This window comes from Rhamphochromis sp. 'chilingali' (assembly GCF_963969265.1).
Source record: "Rhamphochromis sp. 'chilingali' genome assembly, chromosome: 4".
NCBI lineage: Eukaryota > Metazoa > Chordata > Actinopteri > Cichliformes > Cichlidae > Rhamphochromis > Rhamphochromis sp. 'chilingali'.
In genome coordinates, this window is record NC_137948.1 from 11,883,546 (window position 1) to 11,903,510 (window position 19,965).

The 19,965-nt window shown below is 39.4% G+C and overlaps 1 protein-coding gene and 1 long non-coding RNA gene across 2 annotated transcripts; both read right to left on the reverse strand.

Annotated features, from left to right (window-relative positions):
* Nucleotides 1–7,599: 7,599 nt before the first annotated feature.
* Nucleotides 7,600–8,463, reverse strand: LOC308395663. The gene is made up of 3 exons (XR_013971429.1): nt 8,171–8,463; nt 7,967–8,084; nt 7,600–7,697 (listed from the first exon to the last, which is right to left on the reverse strand). It is a non-coding gene; the product is annotated as an uncharacterized lncRNA (long non-coding RNA).
* Nucleotides 8,464–9,063: 600 nt separating this feature from the next.
* Nucleotides 9,064–15,669, reverse strand: sid4 (secreted immunoglobulin domain 4). Its single transcript, XM_080880994.1, has 8 exons — nt 15,563–15,669; nt 13,338–13,493; nt 13,121–13,255; nt 10,682–10,854; nt 10,389–10,575; nt 10,118–10,297; nt 9,751–10,017; nt 9,064–9,657 (listed from the first exon to the last, which is right to left on the reverse strand). The coding sequence occupies exons 1-8, from the start codon at nt 15,609–15,611 to the stop codon at nt 9,653–9,655; spliced, it is 1,152 nt and encodes a 383-aa protein (XP_080737120.1). The 5' UTR covers nt 15,612–15,669; the 3' UTR covers nt 9,064–9,652.
* Between the last annotated feature and the right edge of the window lie 4,296 nt (nt 15,670–19,965).

Here is a 19,965-nt window from a genome sequence, read left to right on the forward strand (position 1 = left end):
GGCAGGGGAGACACGGAATAAACACGAAAGGGGACAAGGGCTCATGAATACATAGAGGGGCACACAGGGGGTGAGAGTCACAAAGGGAAAGCACACAGGGAACAACATAACAGGGCACTCAGGAAACAGAACCTAGACAGGGAACTGAATACAAAAATACAAGAGAACTAAGAATACTGGGCCAACATGGCCCAGGACCATGACAACACAAGCGTTACAGAATGGGGTTGTTTGGCTTTTGAGATTATATAATACAGCTGTGCCGCTTGTTATATACAATTAACATTGCTTTGAAATGACAGCTCAAGAGTGAGAATATCCTATTTTGTTAAATTGCTGTTGTCTCAACTCTTCACTCCTCGTGTCTTTCTCACCTCTGCTGGGAGGTGAGGAGAGGGGAAAAAAGGATTTACAATCAAGGTGGTGCAATTTAAGAAATGAGAAGAGGGAGCTCTCTCACATTTGGTGAGTAGGTGTAAAACTTGGGTGACAAATTTTGCAAAGTGATTAGAACCAAAATCCCCAAAGCACTAACTAAAGGAAGCTAACATTTCTTGTAGCAATGAAGGAAGCTTTGGGAATGTGTAACCCTTCAATATTAAGCCAGAGTAATTTGATCAGAGCAGCTTTAATAGCCTTTTGTCATGTTTAAATGATTGATTAATTAACAGCTTGATTGTGAAAGAAAACCAAAGTGCAACATGAGCAATAAATAGAAGATGTTATCTAAACTTTATTTTAAATATAAAATTGTATTTGCCTTTATGAAGGATATGTGCATAGATGTATGTGAAAGACTGAAGCAGCCATTGCGACATCACCCTCTGGTTTTTGAGAACCAAAACCTTAAGAAGAGTTTGGTCATCTCCATGACAACTGCATAAACTTAGCAATTGTGGTTTACTGACAGAGAAATCTAGATAAGCAGGCAGATGAATATGAAAATATAGTTTTAATTCATTAAAATTTTGTCAGGAAATCCTGAAGCTTGCAATTTGGTCTGCGGTCGCTATAACTGAAAAATAGAAAGTATCATAAGTATCTTAAGTTAGGGGTTTGAAAGCTTTGGCAGCTCACTCATGATGATGGGAGAGTTGTATTTTAAAAACATATCTCTGAAACAAATCATATATGCTGATAACAAATTTTAAATAAAAGAAAGCATCAGCGGGCATTTGGGGTCAAAACAGAATTCACTGCCATCCAGTCTGAAAGTAGAAGCTGCTCGAGTCTTACATCACAGTGGTGTGGTGGAAAGTTTCCTGTGGAAATTTTACTCACACACACAGACACACACAGATGCAAGCACACACGGGATCTTTCCATATTGAAACAGACCAAACAGATCATAATCATATAGCTGCAGTTGCTGTTTACATCCTGAGACATATATCCCTTCTTTTTTTATTTCCCACCAGTCCACACTACCTTTAGACCAAGTGTGTCTAGTTTGTCTTCTGTTTATGAAGCTTATAGTAGTATGGTTTTTAAAAAGTCGTTCCATATTGTAGTGCTCAGCTAACAATGTGCCAGAAAGGGCATCAGGCGTAAAAAAAAATAACGCATAAGCCACATCAAACATGCAAAGTTACCCACTGTGGCAACCTCTTGTGAAAAAGGCAGCTGCCAAAAAAGCACCGCTGCATGAAACCTGAGTAAAGTCAAGAATAGTTCAAGCTAATGTGAGCTTTAACTTTAGAGCTTATCAGACTGTGCAAATTGTTACATATTGTAAAAAGTTTGGTTTAAATACTGTAACGTTACCTGTTATGGGCAAATAAACTTGTTTTTTCACGTGTCAGTATTGTAGATGATAGTTCAGTCCATAGCCATTACTTTAATGGTAGATATTCTGATAATAGCTGTAACAGTGATTGCAAAGAAAATAGCAGATTCCATTCAGTTCTGATTTTATTTTAGTGTTGCATTACACTCAATAATCAGAGTAATTTACAAAGTGCTTTGTAGTGATTTTAAAAAGGGTTATTTATGTCTTAGACACAAACTTGTTTACCTGAATGTTGCTGAATTGGACAAGTGCAAGTATGAAAGCATGTAATGTACCGTACACGTTGTTTCACACTGACTGTGACCATCATTCTGTGTGCCTCCGCTTCTTTTGCTTTTATACCGTGTATTTTTAACCAGAAGTGCACCAACTTTTTTTCACATCTGTGGTTTCCTTTAAGCGCCACAGACGCAAGTGAAAGGAGGCAAGGTATACTGACACATACGCACACAAATATACACACTGTTGTGGTAAAGGTTCTGCAGTAATGTTTGTGTTCGATCTCCCACTGCACACGCAACGGTTTAGCCAAGTTATTGCTATGCAGAACGAAGTGTTGTCAAATTTGATGCGATTGAGAAGACCTTTTATGTGGTTAGAGTTTCAAATGAAGACGCAAAGGTCGTGATCACGGGTTGCCTTGACACCGGTTCGTATTTACGGAGCAAAGAGCACCAGCGCCAACTTTAAAGCGCAGCCGCAAGGAGCTGGTTGTGCTTTAATTTAAACCACTGCTGGCTGCTGCTGACAACAGCGGTCTCATTTTGTGTTACACCCACCTATGGTTGCCATAGTGTTAAATCTCTTCGACAAATATAATCTAGTTGAAAAGACGGATTTTAATTCATCTTCGTTCAACTAATACAGACGTGTTTTCTGTGTTGCTGCACAGTATTTACTGAAGTCTTTTCCTTGACTAAGTAAACTGGATGACTAAATTTTTACTCTTTATGATTAAAGAGAGTGGAATCACATCTTGGTCAAACATTAACAATCATCCATGCTATTTGCTTTACTAGTAAAACGATTAAAGCAGATCTCAGAGATGTGCACGTAGGTCTTGTCGGTCTTAAGTCTGAATGTGGGGTGACTGAAATGTAAAAACACTTCTAAAACCGAGAACAGGAAGCGCTAAAAGCTGAGAAGTGTGGATAGAGACAGGGCACATTCACCTAGTTATTCACTGAGAGGACTTTAACATACATAACTTAAATTTGCTAAATAATGATTTCTGCACACTATGAGCCCCAACAAGTCAACAGATCTACCAAAAAAGGCTACTTTTGGCTTGGAAATTACAATAGTAAATGGACTGGTTCTTATATGCCACTTTTCTACTTTAATAAGCAACAAATTAACAACAAAATTAAAGTAAATAGGCCACAGTTGCACAGTACGGGCCTTATACTGTGACAGAGAGAATACAGAAATACGTGGGAAATCATGTGCCTGACTGGTGTTTTTGTTCTCTGACAGGTGGATAATGGAAGGAGTGAACAGAAGGATTGATTTCCTGAAGCAGGCTTGAATTAGTCTGAGGGAGAAGGAGCTCCGCCACCTCAGTAGTGTGGGCTGGAGCGGGTGAGCTGGGTGCTCCCTGATGGAGAGCAGTTTGTGACATACTGTCCCTCACCTCCTGTCCCTCACAAATGCCTCAAAATTCTGACCAGTGATGGTTCCAGTCATGTGGATTAGTTTGTTGATCCTGCTGGCATTTCTGGCACTGATGATGTTCCCTGCTGTTCCCCAGCAGACAACAGCAAAGCAGATGGCACTCACTACCACAGACTTCCAAGCATGTCACTTTACTTTATACAACGTGTCTCATTCAACCTTTCACACACATTCATTCATTCAAACACTTTTTTAAAATATCTGATTGTTTTCTATTCAAAATTCACACTCAACTCAGGACTCATGGTTTTATTATCTTCCTCATGGATTTTTTGGCATGCAGACTGAAGCATCCAGGGATTGACCCACCAACCTTCTGATCAGTAGATGACCTGCTCCTATCCTTTAAATGTTTTAGTACCTTTTCTAAATTGGTTGGATTAAACTGCTGTGTAGGGATGGTAATCAAGAACTAGTTCTTGTAGAGAACTGGTTCCCAGTAGTCCATTTCCTTGGAATTGTTAGTCTGCTTGCCTGTTGATCCCACTAATTAGTTCCAGTCAGGTTGCTGAATCTGTTTACAAACTAAACACCAGCAACATGCACAAACATCAACACAGCATGCAATCATTTTGTACAAATGTAATGTTTTTGATATGCTGCTTAGCAATGGTGGTGACTGTCAAAGCAGAAACCAGTGAGACTATAAGAGAATTGCTAAGATGTTGAATCTATAAGTAATTTTTATAATGGAATCAGAGTCACTAAATTCTTATTAATTTCCATCTCTACTGCTGTGTAGAGATATTTTAGATGGTGATGGTGTTTACCAATTGCCTTTTCAAATTAAATAACACAGTCACTGATATAATCATTACTTGATCAGACCTCATTTAATTTGCTTCTGATAAGCATTATTATCAAGACAACTTGACATTTCCTGCACAGGCAGAGCAACACTTTTCATGCTTCTGCAAGTGCTAACATGGTGATAGTCAACAACACACGCACTCGTGTTTTTACAGCTTTACTGTTGGAACACCTAGGTCAATAAAACACAACCTGAGCAGGTAAAAATATAATGGATCACACATCGAACAACTCAACAAATTCATATATCATTCATCTGGATCAGAAAAAAAAGAATTATTATGCAGTTTACAGGACTAGTCTCTCTACAGGGATTACTGATTTTTCCTCAGAAAACATTTCAGTTCATTTATACAAGATGATTTAGTGAGATTAGCATACACAGTATATTGTTGTAACATCCTGTTGTACAAACAGGAATGTCTTATTGACACTAAGTGAGATCAGACAGCGTTTGTTATTCTGCGCTCTGGTATTCATCCTAGCTCTGGAGCCAACACTGTACAGGAACTCCATTCATTATCGCAACATTAGTTGGCCTTCCTATGCCCTAAAGAAAATGTTTTTTGTCTATTTTTTTCCCTTTCCTGCTAACTGCAGCCACTTCACAGCTTATCCAGGTTCACCGGAGGGAAACCCTAGCAACAAACTTGCCAGGCACCCCTTTTCCACCTATTATTTCCTCTCTCGTCATAGGTTCCTTCCTGAATGAGAGGGATTTACAGCTGGAAGATTACATTTCTCTATCCAAAACCAGTCACATTTCTCACTGTTGAAAGGAAAACTAATATTTGGGTGTGTTTTCTTCTCTGTGTGCACTGCTATAACCTTTTTGTTTTATCCTCTACTCACCTCTTAAGACTAGCATAAGCAATGTGTGGTCCAGGATAGACGTAGGACGCCTGTCCAAGCCTCCTCGAATGTAAACCAATATGATGCTTCTTAAATTGTGACAAACTCTCTGTTTGAATGTGTGCGCACATCACTTTGGTGGGACGTCAGCTGGAGCCCTATGAACTTCTCTGTTTATATCAGGATCCATTACGTAACATGTGTCTATGTCTATTTAACATGTATACAAAGACATACAGAGAAAGAGAGGGATAAGATTTAATAGAGAGTTTGCACTATCAGAGTTTGCACTATTTCACTAAAGATGTCTTCTCCTCTTTTCCACCTAAATGAATCTTTATCAGCCTGCATTTGAGGGGAAAAGTCTTCCTCAGCTATCATGTTTATTGCTTTTATTTTGTCTTCTTCTTATTCCCTCTCTTGGCCTCTCTGTGAAGTGAGGGGGCGGAATGAGGTGATAGAGGGCAGATGTTTCCTCCCCAGCTTTGAAGAAGCTTGTAAAGATCAGGAGAGAAACTATCACTATCGGGGTATACGCCACAGAGGCTGGGCGTTTTTACGAGGGAACCCACAATCGCATGCAGCAGATAAAGAGTTGATTCTGGCAACAGTTTTGGAAATGGTAGCTCACTGCTCAACCTTGTGCTGCAGCTGCAAAACCTAAATGTCAACCTAACACCTCATTACGCAAGAGCTGCTTTAACGTTTTTATAACAGCGCAACCACTGATGCATCCTTTTGCAACATGTGTTTGAACACACAGCACTTTGTTCAAGAGGGAGTGGCAGTCCTTCTGTACACAAAGCGCTGCCATGATGAGGCTGTCTTCTTGTAGCCATACAGAAATTAATACTGTGATAGTGCAGTGCGTCACCTGGCACTCCTTTGGCTAAGGGTGCGAGGCCTCAGGTTGCTCTTAATTGCCCCAATGGAGATGTATGTGTGCAGTAAATCCACATACTACCACATTGTGGTCAAGGAAGTGACTGGGAAGTGATACCATGGTCACAAGGCAATCTCATGCCAAAATGATGACATGTAAACCTTGTGTTTAGGGATTTACGTGAAAACCTTGGGTTTCACAATTTTTTAAAAGCAAGGTGCTGCTATTATAACACTTTCTTCTGTAACTCGCACTATTAGTGCTGAAACATACACAAGTGAAAATACAAAATGAAGGCGAACAAGCCCAAAACTCCAGAATACTGAAAAAAACTGCCAAGCATTCCAAAAGGGGAAATACATGCAAAAAAAAGCACATAAACAAATATGCTTCCCCGGAAATGCTCCATGATGCACAAGGGAGTCAATGACACAATATGACCTCGTGGCAACTTAGAAACTTAGGAGTTCAGACTCAAAGGTCTGTTTACAGTTGGTCTTGCAATTACACTTTAACACAAGCTCAGTGTGCTGTGACAAACTAATTTGAATTGAAAGGATCAAATGATTTTTTTTCAGGAACTGATTTTGTAATTGACAATAGGTAAAATAAAATAGTAATCAAGTTATCCCAACATGCAGCTCCTCACAATTACAGATGTTCAGATATGAAACTGAGCATGTTTTTTGTATAAATGTTGCTAACACATGTTGAAAATTTATGTTTTTGCTTTTTTGTATATTAATATCAAAAATTAAAGTAACAAAAGAGCAATTTTAGAATTTAAAAAAAAAAACACTGTTCATGTGATGTCCAAATTAAGCACATTGTCACTTCCTCTTAGGTCCCAGAAAAAGGAGATGCAATAGTCATGCTGTCATTGCTGAGAGCATTTTTTTTATATAGTTGCATGCTCATTCTTTTTAAACTTATGACCATGCCATCACTGAAACAACTGTGGGAAGCTCTTTAGATCTGGACACAAAACTAAACTGATGGGAATTCACCAAGCAAAGGTCACGACCGTGTGACATTACAAAAACACATTCTTGGCCCAGACTCGTGAGAATTCATATGCTAACTATGACAAATCTGTGCCACTGGTCAAGTGGCTCAAAGAACAAATAATGACGTGAAGACATTTCATGTTTTAAAATGTTAAAAGTCCGTCTCTCTCCGACTTTGTCATGGTCCCCGTGTCTGCTCGGCCAGCTCCAAAAGGCCACATGTGTTTGGTGTACATTCTCCTCTCTCCTCCCCGCCAGGGCGGAGCTCACTGCAGGCTCCCGCCCTTGGCACACACCTGCATCTCGTCAGGCTCTGATTACGGGTTGGACTCTTAAGGCCGGGACGCAGACAGCCTCACCGCTGGATGATTATGCTAGACACATTAGTGAACCTCTGCCTTGAATCCTTAAGCTTTGTAAACTTGCTGCGATCTCTGTGTAATCTTATTTTCTCCTGTGCACAGTTTTCCCCGGACCCGTGACTAACCTGTTGTTTCAACCACTGTAAAGAAGAAGAGCTAGTATGTGTGTGACTCCAATCCCGGACTTCCCTTTCGGACCTAGGACCCCCGTTCCTAGTGATGGGCAGATGAAGCCCCATGAAGCACTGAAGCTTTTCATCCAATTGGTTCACCCCAACGCGAAGCTTCATGAAGCTTCATTTGCTCTAGCAGGACACCTACTGGATGTAAAAATAATAGCTGGTATGAATTTGAAGAGTGTGGCATTTTGCACACAGCCTGTAAATGTCAACAACAAAAGGAGTGTGTAAAACATCTATATTGTAGTGATGCAGTATACTGTGTATATTTATGCTGGCAGTATGGAAAGACAATAAAAACAAAGCACAAATTTAAATATCACACACGTCACTTATTGCATTGTATGATATTGTTATATCATTTAGTAACATTACAGCATGCTATAGTATCATGGCATTTGATGGCTCACCTGGTCTTGCTCCACAATCGGTGTTCCCCTTATTCTCATGCATAGCTCTGTAGTGCCTAAGCATGGATGAGGTGTTGTTGTTATATCCCAGCTCCCTGGCACATAGCAAACACCTCACCTTGTACAAAAGTACAGACAGCCTAACATAGGTTTTATTGCACCATCAGTATTATGAAAATCCATCTTCTGTGGAAATTCACATACCTTGTTGGGAGGAATAAGATCAAAATGTTCCCACACAGGGGAGGACATCCTCCTCTTCTTAGCTGGCTCCATTCTCTCCTGACTTTCTCTCCTCACTCTCATAAACCTCCAAACTGTCTCCAAACTCTCACTAACCGCAACTCTTCATCAAACACCCACATTTTGAATGAAGTCTGAGGGGTTTATATCGCTCTCATAGCTCGCGGAAAAAATTCGAACCGCTTCATGAACCAGTCACGTGGTACAGCCGGGCAGCGAGGCTTCGGACGTCATCATTTTCAGCTCCTCCCATAAATGAAGCAAGCCTCGATACGTGCTTCGCGGAAACGCCCCCTCATTACTCGACACACGCTCCGAAGCCTCGATACAGAACGTCCCATCACTACCCGTTCCCCTCACTGTATATATCTGCACCTGGTGATTGTGTAAATAAACGTTGTTTTCCCCTGAACTCTGCTCTGCGCCTGAGTCCTACTACACCGCATGACAGACTTCGTAATACTATGAAGGAATAAAAACACGTTACTGAACATTATCATTATTAAACTCTGTAATGGAAGATGTTTTTTCATATTTGGTCGGTTATGAATTGGTGACATCTTTGGTACTTATGAAATTTCTTCCACACTACATATAGTATGAGTCTGGGAACACACAGATGTGAACAGGCTGCTGCACAGCTGCTAGGTTGTAATTTTACTTTGGGGGGTTTTTCAGCTATTTTTTCTGTGCATTTTGGTATTTTTTTGTCATTTGTGGATCTGAATCTGAAATATATTTCCTCCCATGTGGTTGTCTTGTATGTTTTTCCCCTTCAGAAGGCACCCTAATGTCTACACGGTCATTTTTACAAGCAATTTTTAAACTCATGGATATCAAATGAGTGGTTTAACTGTTTATGATTGCATTATTATAGCTCAAAACGTGCACAGTCCTAATATAAGTACACTTCAGAAAAAAAATATTTCTTCTAATACAGATTAGACAATTTTGTTTAATATGGTATACAGTGATTTGATTCTTAACAAAGGCTTTTATAATGTTTTGTACATTAGATCAGGAACGTTTCTATCTTGTATCGTTGCATTTTGACAGTGTAAGCTAAGGAGAGGACAAGAAGGGAGGAGGACAGTGTGCAGATGCATTCCAGTGGAAGAAAAAACTCCCACACATACATGCTGTTAGCTGTCAGTCGATGCAGAGTTCCAGTAAAAGCTTCCTGAAAGCTGATACGAGACAACAACAATAGTAGGAGTAAAAATTTTCTGCAAAATATGAAAATTAACCCAACATGCCTAGTAATGCCAAATGTTTAAATCTCAGCATAATTTGCTTAATCAAACATCAATGTAGATGAACCTATTAATTATTTTCTCTGGTTTCTTTCAATTAAACGCCAGAGCGTCGACAGCATTACGATCCATTCTTGCACAAGGTGTAAGCACTGCATAGATGTTTACCAACGAGACACGCTGGGTTTTCTTAAGCTGCAAACAAAACAAAAAAAGCAAGATAGCATTAGAATCTAAAAGAAAGAGATCATTTGTAATCATGAAACCGCTCACTTTAACTCAGCTCACCTCTTATGATCACTCTGGTTGTAGCCTCAGTGGAGCCAATGTGGTTTGTGGCCACACATTTGTATGTTCCACTGTCGCTTTGTTTAACTTTGGCTATCAGGAGCTTTCCGTCATTTGTGAGCTCTGCTGTGGGGGACAGGCTGGGCCGGCCCACCCGACTCCATGTGAACTGAATGGGATGAGTGCCGTGGGCAAGGCATTGCAACTGCAGTGCATCTCCGGGTTGGAGCCTCACCTGATCGGGTAGGATGGTGGTGTATGGGGGTGCTGTGTGGAGAGGAGAAAGATACAATTTTGCTTACCATGAGCAGTGGCAAGGACTCTGGATGTGTGGGATCTGTGTTTAAATATCCTTATGTCCACTCACTCTCCACCTCCATATCTGAGTAAGCTTCACTGTAGCCATGTATGTTAGTCGCATTACAGATGTATTGTCCCGAGTCTTGGCGCCCCACGCTGGTTAGTGTTAGAACTCCACCATTAACTGTGTGTTTCCATGGCAGTGGAGCTCGTAGCTTGGACCAGGTGATAAGAGGAGGAGGGGAACCTAAAAGGGAAGACCAGATTTGAAGGGCAGAATGAAAACTGAGAAGCAGAACTATGAGTCATCTAAAATATGAGCATTATAGGCATCTTACCACTGGCCTGACACTCTATTGTGACTGTATGTCCCTCCACTGCCGTAATTTCAGTAGGGGTCACTGAAGCTACCGGCGACCCGGGCTCCCTCTCGACAATGATTTCAATTTTGGCCTCAGTCATCCCCTCAGTGTTTTCAGCGAGGCAAATATAAACTCCCGAGTCATCTGGATGTATCGCAGGAAACTGAGAAAACAGAATATCATTTTCTTTTTCATTCATTTGAACTATTTTTCTATCCTAAATGTGAAAATCAGTTTAACCAAAACTTGAGCACAAGTTAGTATTTCACCTTGATGGTGTTGACATCATTTTCTTCAGCGGTAACCAGCTTCAGGGTGGAGCCTTGGCGTTTCCAGGACAGCGTGGGATTTGGCCTGCCTTGGGCACGGCATTCCACCGACACGGCCTCACCTTTCCTGACTCTCAGCGGCCCCGAAGGCGTTAGTCGTACTTTAGGTGCGTCTAAAAGCAAGAAAGGGATACACTACACATACTGAAAACCAGAGGTGTGGACTCGAGTCACATGACTTGGACTCGAGTCAGACTCGAGTCATTAATTTTATGACTTTAGACTTGACTTGAAAAAATGTTCTAAGACTTGTGGCTTGACTTGGACTTTTACACCAATGACCTGGGACTTGAATTGGACTTGAACCGGTTTACTTGAAAAGACTTGATATTTCACCCCAAATATAAAATTTAACATGCATATTATATAGAGATTGAAAATGTGACGTCATTCACGGGTAGAACCGCAAAGGATTCTGGGAACTCGTGGCAAGCGGTACTAGCGCACGCAGGCTTTCAATTAAAATCAGTCACACAGCGATAAAAAGAAACACAAAAATGTCAAGAAGCTGTTGTATTATTAACTGCAATAGCCGGTCGCATGACAGCCACGGGAAGCCGACGGGTAAAGAGATCGGTTGTTATCGGATTACGTCGTGGAAGAGAAATTGTTCGAGCCATGTTTCCGAAGTAACAAAGAGGCGACTGGATTGCAGCCATTCAAAGACCAAATATAACGTCCTAGAACACTCCAGCTCACAGGTTAGTCTGCTCCAAGCATTTACACAAAGGTCAGTCTGCTGTTGTAGTTAATGCGTCATTTTTCTTAACATAATTGGTGATATAGGTTACAAGCAAGTCTGGCGCTGAACAGAAATTGTCGCGCTATGCTCCTTTATTTATTGTGCATAAATAGTGAATTGTCCTGACACAATATTGCGTTTCGCTTCTGTTATTATGGTACATTGACAAAAACATATACTTTTATTCACAGGATAAAACAGGTTTTTTGTATCACTAATTGCCCAGTACGATTACAGCATACAATATTATTGTCACTGCTACATTTCTGTGATGCTACCAGAAATTATTTCCACTACTAATTAATTACCGTTGAGCTCAAAGGTCCTATTAATAAACGGTTAACGAATGTGTATTTATGAAGACGATTTGTGAGACTGGTAAACTTATGATATGTACGATGGTCTTTCGTTCTACACGGTGCATTTCAAGGTCCTGCACCCATCCGTCGGTAAACTGTACCTGGGCTTGTTGCAGTGACCGGAAGTTACTAAACTTCATGAGTGTATGCACTCACTCCAAGAACCGTATAATTATAAATATGCATATAAATATGCTAAGATGAGATAGCTGACTTCATCTAACTAGCAAATGTTTTCCAGGCTACGTTGGTGATACAGTTTTTTTTAATGTGTATGATATTTTTGTCATGCGATTTTAAAGCTGGTCCTACAACCGCATCCAAGAATAACATGCAGCGTATCTCAGAACTGTTGGTGAAAATTATTCTTGGAGCTAAGTTTAATTGAGCTGCATTTTAAAGAGGTGCAATTTCACAATTTGTGTATATTTTCTAAGTTCACTATTTTGTATGTGTTGAGAAAAACACAGATTTTAAAATTACATGGTCTAATATTTACATTTAGCATAACTGCAACATTATTTTTTCGTTTGTTTTTTTTAAAGACTCGAAAGGACTTGAAATTCAAAGTTTCAGACTTGTGACTTGACTCGGACTTTTACACCAGTGACTTGAGACTCGACTCTGACTTGCCTGACATTACTTGAGACTTGACTTGAGACTTGAGGATAAAGACTTGAGACTTACTTGAGACTTGCAAAACAATGACTTGGTCCCACCTCTGCTGAAAACTCTAAATATGCCTTTTTTCCCCTTTTTTTCTTTTTTACAAAAGACTGACAGCAAACAGTTGGTTATGTATGCCTACAGCACTGTAATACGTAGTTTGCTCCTATATGATGTTGGTGTCAGTGCAGAACCAGTTCTGCTTTGGTTCCTTTAAAAGAACCAGCCCACATTTCAATATAATGTTACATAGAATTCAATAGCAGAGCTTAAACTAATTTGGGAAGAAAATCATGGCGTATCTTTGAGAGAATTTGTGGAGATAGCGGTTACCATAGCTACTGTTTCCAGCGTCGGGTCCCAACGCTGTCTGATCTCACCACCAGCACCGGTCTTTTTACTCAGTGAAACCCTAAACATTTTATTTTTAACATCAATTTTTTCCTAAAGTTTCATTAAATACTAATTTACCCTTCATTAACAAAAGTTATAGTAAATTTTTACAGGGTTATGTGTCATTGAAAACATCTGTATATAAAATGTGTTTCCAGGGAACCCACGCTTTCTGGTTTTGCACAGTTGGGAAAAACTGGACTTTGAATACAAGCTCACATTTGACGGTCAGCATAACGCTGGCGGTGCTGCGGCCGGCAGCGGAGGACACCATACAGCGGTACTGCCCGTGGTTTCCAGGTACAGCGCTAGTAACCGTGAGCACAGACCCATCAGGACCGACTTTTATGTTGTCTACAGGGAAACAGGGAGACTTAAGTTAGACCTTACAAATGCTGTACAATAGTGATTGTTTTAACATGTTGTCTGTCCTGACCTGGTAATGCTTGGTTGTTGGCCTTTTTCCACTGTACCTCGAGTGGCCGTGGGTTAGAGTCTGTCAGTTTTACATTGCACCTAAAACTGACAGACTCTCCTTTGCGCACAGTAGCAGCTCGTGGCTCCACTGAGATGACGGGAGCCTGACCAGCCACTGCACAGAGAAACACAACTATCAGCACACAGTAAATACATACTTTAATTAAATAAACTTTGTGGCCACACACTTTATTATTTTAAGTATTTTAAGTAATGAATCTGCAATGACTTATAGTTCAGGCAGTCTTTTTTCTCAGAATATAAACATAATAGTGCTTTCATTGTTAATTCAGTTATATTCTATTTAGGAAATACTTGGCTTGGACATTAAATGTAGGTTGCAGTGTTTGTGCTGCTTTACGGTCATATTAGCAACAGGTCACTGAGGTTACTGTAGAGTTTAATGACTCCTGGCCAGTGTTCATGTTCACAGTTCAGAACACAGTTCACATTCAGTGTTAATTAAATTGCTGTTCCTGTAGCTATACTAGCTTTTGATGTAGTGTCAGCATATTGCAAAGAGCTCTAGATTTTATTACAAAATTCAAAAAATAAACCAGGTTATTTATAGTCACTTTGTGTGAATGATTAGTTGTTATTATTATTAAGTCATCCAAACTAATATAAAGTACATTTATAAAGTGCAGATTATCTGTCATGTTCATTTTACTGCTCAATTTAGGTAATGGCTTATTTCAATTCTTCATTCTTGCATTTTTCTAGGAACTGAGTTTGAATACTTATACTGCGTGTAAGAATACACGTACGTCTTTGTGAACCTTTTGACACATCTGGGTAAAACACAGAGTACACAAACGCGAGCCCAAAGCAAACAACCCGAACAAATATTCAGACTGAACGGGCAGTCGATGACGAAACAACAATGTACAAAAGATGAGGTATTTTTCTCAATGAAGACTTTGCTGAATAACATCAGAACATTGTTAGATGTGTTTAATTTATCTAAATCACACGTGGAGTTTGAGATAGCTGTCCCTTATATTTAAGTCTGGGGAGAAAAAAGTCTGTTTCAACATGTCTGTGAAGGTTCTCAGTCATCCAGGTCATCGTAGTCAAAGGAGCTTGCAAAGAAAAGCGTCTGGACTTCTTTAAGTTACTTGAAGACGTTTCACCTCTCATCCGAGAAGCTTCTTCAGTTCTAAGGTCAAATGGTGGAGAGTCCCAGATATAAACCTAGTGGGAGTAACCCCCCACAGAGGGACAAAAGGACCCCATGATGATTTCAACATGTTTGTTTCAACAGTTAATGCCTATCAGTATTTTGCTTAGAAAGTACTTTTATTCCAATGGGAACTACTGCAGTCTGTGAATAATCCCCAGTGAATCTTGCAGGTATTTTTATTCCAGTGGGTTCAATCTTGTTTCAGTTAGGCCTTTAAAGTACTTAAACAGACATTGTGTTGCCATCTTCCAACAAATGCCTTTCTCCTCTTTCATTAACCCTCCTGCCATCCTTTAAAAAACTCACACCCATCACCCTAGGGACCATTCTCAGCCACGCCATAAAAAGACCATATATCCATATTTTATTCCACTTTAAATTAGCCAACCTTGTAAAACTACTTCTCCCTGAAATATTCATGTAAAGTTTTAATTATATTTTCGTTGTTTTAACCCTTCAAATCCCAGTGTTATTACATGAGCGCCCTGTGTTATAAGCCCCAAAAACCAAAAAACGAAACTAAATATTTCCACAAAAAACCAGTTGAAGTAATATGTGATTGTCATTATAAGTAGGCCTTTAGATGGACCAAAGATTGGCACCAACATACATTTTGACCTGCCATTATTTTTTTTGCATTTTTTTTGCAATTTAAAAATTAAAACTTCAAGGCCCTGAGTCTTCATTGACATCCAAGAAAAGAAGAAAAAATAAAATCATATGATGATAATTTGGGGTTGAAAAATAGCGTTTATAATGGAAGTCAATGGGCAGAAAATGGTCCCCAGGGTGATGGGTGTGGGGATTTCTGCTGCTCAGCCATTTTAGGCTGATTTAAGGAATTCACACTGGAATATTAACATTGACAGGTAAAAACTATCCTGTGGCAAGTTTGGTTATATTCCACTGAACACAGTGGAAATGGCAGCCATTTAACACATAGCAGTGGCACAAAAAGGTCCCAAGAAGGCAGGAAGGTTAAATCAAATGAAATGACTCACCTGAGTATATTAGAGAGAACAGGATCAGAGCCCCACGTGATAAATCCATGATGAACACAGAGCAGACTAACTTTCTCTGCTGTGCAACCTCGCTGTCTGTCTTTCTGTCTGTGCCTCTTATCACTTTCAACCTTTAACCCCTTACCCTATTCAAATATCCTCTACAAATGCCAGTTAGCTATTAAACGGTTATATTTTTACAATCTTTTTCAGTTAATTATTTTCTGATTCTGGTGACCTGAATGATATATCTTTTGAGCCAAGACCACGCCAACTAAAACAACTAATTTCACACAGTTGACAAGCACTGAACTTGCAGGAGATATATGGGGAAAAACACCGGAATTAGATTTAGTGAGTGTTTTATTAATTATTTATAAGTCTGTCGAACTACAGGAGGACTGTGATTTTACTGCTATGCTTTAGAGGATTATTCTGCTTTCCAAGAAAATAACATTCCTGCAGTGAAAAGCCTCCGTGTGTCTGTATTGATTGGTGAGCTTGGTGATAGTGGCTGATGAAACTGATTTTTCAGGACTGTGAAAACAGAGCTGCCCTTGTTTTTGTACTGTGTGCAGATAATGACAGTCATTTATATGGAATGTCACCAGATATCACTCATAAGAACATTATTGTTTGTCATATTAGATAAGCTCATATCAACATTTTAACATGTAACTCTAATAGAACTACTGTTGGAATAATAAGCTGGTGGTTTTTATTGGATAAAATATAAAATGCCATGTAGCAAATAATGAGTAACATATTTACAGATCAACAAATTACTGTAACTAAAGAATAATAAAAACTGTTTTAAATTACTTAAATACTAAAAAACTAACATTCCACGGTATCAGCATGGTCATTTATCATACAAATTATTGATTACACTGTGTAGCACTCACTTCATTATCAGATATTTCACAGAAACAGTCCACCCTGGCAGCTCTCACTCTCTAACTTAATCAGTTTGTCCTCTTACTCAAATGTCTTTTGAGGACTGATTTTCTAATCCTGGAAGAAGAGATTTTCACAACATTCTCCTGTTTTAAAATGAACATTAAATTAGCCAAAACATTAAAACCGGGATCAGTATACAGTTCTGATCTGGATGATGTGATTGCAGTTATATGGGAACGTCTGATTCACTTTTTCAGTGAATTCAGTTCTGCAGTTAATCAATCCCTATGCTTTAGTTTGGCACAAAGAAGTCACAACTTCTTTTTATACTAACCTGTATGTGTTCAGCTGAAATCCTTGTCAGACAAACACACTACCAGTCAAAAGTTTGGACACACTTTCTCATTTAATGGTTTTTCTTTATTTTTATGACTATTTACATTGTAAATCCTCACTGAAGGCATCAAAACTACGAATGAACACATATGGAAGAATGTAGTGAACAAAAAAGTGTGAAATAACTTAAGCATATTTTATATTTTTGGATTCTTAAAAACAGCCACGCTTTGCTTTGATTACTGCTTTGCACACCCTTGCCATTCCCTCGATGAGCTTCATGAGGTAGTCACCTGACATGGTTTTCCAACAGTCCTCTAGGAGTTCCCAGAGATGCTGAGCATTTGTTGGCCCTTCTGCCTTCACTCTGCGGTCCATCTCATCCCAAACCATCCTGATCGGGTTTAGGTCAGGTTACTGTGGAGGCCAGACCATCACTCTCCCTCTTGGTCAAATAGCCCTTACACAGCCTGGAGGTTGTCCTGTTGAATAATACATGACGGTCCAACTGAATGCAAACCTGATGGGATGGCATGTTGCTGTAGGATGCTTTGGTAGCCATGCTGGTTCAATCTGTCTTCAATTTTGAATAAATCCCCAACAGTGTCACCAGCAAAGCACCCGCACACCATCACACCTCCTCCATTCTTTATGGTGGGAACCATGCATGTAGAGACCATCTGTTCACCTTCCTTTTCTGTGTCGCACAAAGACACGGCAGGTGGAACCGAAGATCTCAAACTAGGGCTCATCAGACCAAAACACAGATTTCTACTCGTCTATGTGTTTCTTGGCCCAAACAATTCTCTTCTGCTTGTTGCTTTTCCTTAGTAGTGTTTTCTTAGCGGCTATTAGACCATAAAGGCCTGATTCACGCAGTCTCCTCTGAACAGCTGATGCAGAGATGTGTGTGCTACTGGAACTCTGAGTGGCATTGATCTGGGCTCTAATCTGAGTTGCTGCAATTTCTGAAACTGGTTACTCAGATGAATTATCCACAGCAGCGGTGGTGATTCTTGATCTTTCCTGGGGCGGTGCTCACGTGAGCCAGTTTTGTCGTAGCGCTTGATGGATTTTGCGACTGCGCTTTGGGACACACTCAAAGTTTTAGCAATTTTCCAGACTGACTGACCTTTAGTTCTTAAAGTAATGATGGACTGTCATTTGTCTTTACTTAGCTGACTGGTTCTTGCCATAATATGAATTATAACAGCTGTCAAACAGGGCTGTCAGCTGTGCACCAACCTGACTTCTGCACAGCACAACTGATTGTGCTCATCTGCTATTTTGAAGAATCTAAAATATAAAACACAAGTTTTGAGTTATTTATCAGTTTTTTCTTTGCTACATAATTCCATATATCTTGCTTCATATATTTGAAGTCTTCAGTATCTACATTGTACAAAGTAGTAAAAATAAAAAAATAAAAAAACATCAAATGAGAAGGTGTGTCCAAACTTTTGACTGGTAGTGTATAAGAGATATATTTCATGATTGTAAAACATATTACCATGGTTATTTTACTGGATCAGGATAAACAAAGATCACGTTTTGGACAAGATCACTAGTCCAAAATCTATATACAAAGAATCTCCAAGAATAAATAATAAGAATTTGATTTGCTGACATTCACCACAGTGACTTTTTTTTTTTTAAGTCTGAATAAATAAAGAAAAGAGACGCCAAGAGACAATAAAATTTTGTGAGTATACATGACCTGGTTACAAAGTCCCCAGATGCCAATTTAGATGCAGTGACATGTGAATGCCCTCTAGTGGTGTGGAGAGTGGATTGCGCACAGAAGCAGCACTGAATGTTCTAGAATGAGACCACAACCCCCTTTCCTCATAATGGTTAAGTAAAAATACTTACCTGTTTAAAGATGAGAGAATTTGAATTTATTAAAATCATATTATACCAAGTTTGTGTCCAAAGCGACTCTACAGAAACTTGTTGAATGACAACGGCTTTATTTGTTAAGTGATGTTTGTCTTGTTATGTGCTTTTATAAAAAGAAAGAAAGATACAATCATAGCTTCAAAACCTAAAAAGAACAGCATGCATCTTTTGCTTTATTAATAGGCTACAGCGTTAAGATGAAAGGTCCACATCTGGTTTAACACCACATGCAGGCTCTAGTCCTTTTTTTAAGTTATTTTCATTTTTATGATTAAAAAGATAGTAGTGTCAGCACAATTAAAATGTGAGAGGTTAAAAGAGAATCCCAGAAAGAGGTGTACAAAAGCACCACAAATCCAAATAAAAGAAAAGTTTGGGGGAAGATCTGTCCGTGTTCGTTTGTGACGCCACTTGACGCTGGCCTAGTGGGGAAGGGATAGTAGTAGTAGTACGTAGTACCTGGTCAGGTTCACAGTCCATCACACACCATCAAGCTAAAATACCTATGATGAAATTCTAATCGATACTGTAGAAGGAGTAAAGATTCTTGTAAACAACAAAGGGACAGACAGCAGACGCCACTCTGCGAAATAAGTGACATAAGCCTATCATTCATTCAAACAGATGATCTAAAAATCCTGCTTATGTGTGTTTAAGTGTTCGGTCAATAAATCTGATTCTGATACAACAAAAAGCCATAGCCATGACTTTAACCACTATTAGTTTACAGCTGACGCTTCACTTTTAGTGAAATTTATAAGTACGTTTTTGGTCGATGACACACAAGATGCCAGAGAAGTGCAGACTTCAGCTTTTTTTGCAGGGTTTCACAAATATACTGCATTGACTGTTTGGAAATTACAGCCATTTTTATACAAAGTAAATACGGAATTCATTTGTAACAAAATGATATTTCAGTTTGAGCTACGATTTTTACAATGATGACGACTTTTTAGTCTTGATCTGTAATCTAATGTTAATTAACACCAACTCTTAAGGAGCATCAAAACACTCAGTGAAAAAAATTAAAGCTCATTTGAGAGGTTGTTAATGTGCACAGTTATGCAAATCAGACGGCAATTACAAGGCAGTTTCAGGTAGCATCTCCCATTCATAGTGTCTAACAAGTGCTATGACAGCCTTCGTATCTTCACATCCAGCTTAACCTCTGCAGGAATTAGAGAAACGCACCGCAGTACACCAACGCTGTGATCACTTTATAAGGCACACCAGTGAACCGTATTACTGTAGAGCACTAGTACTACACT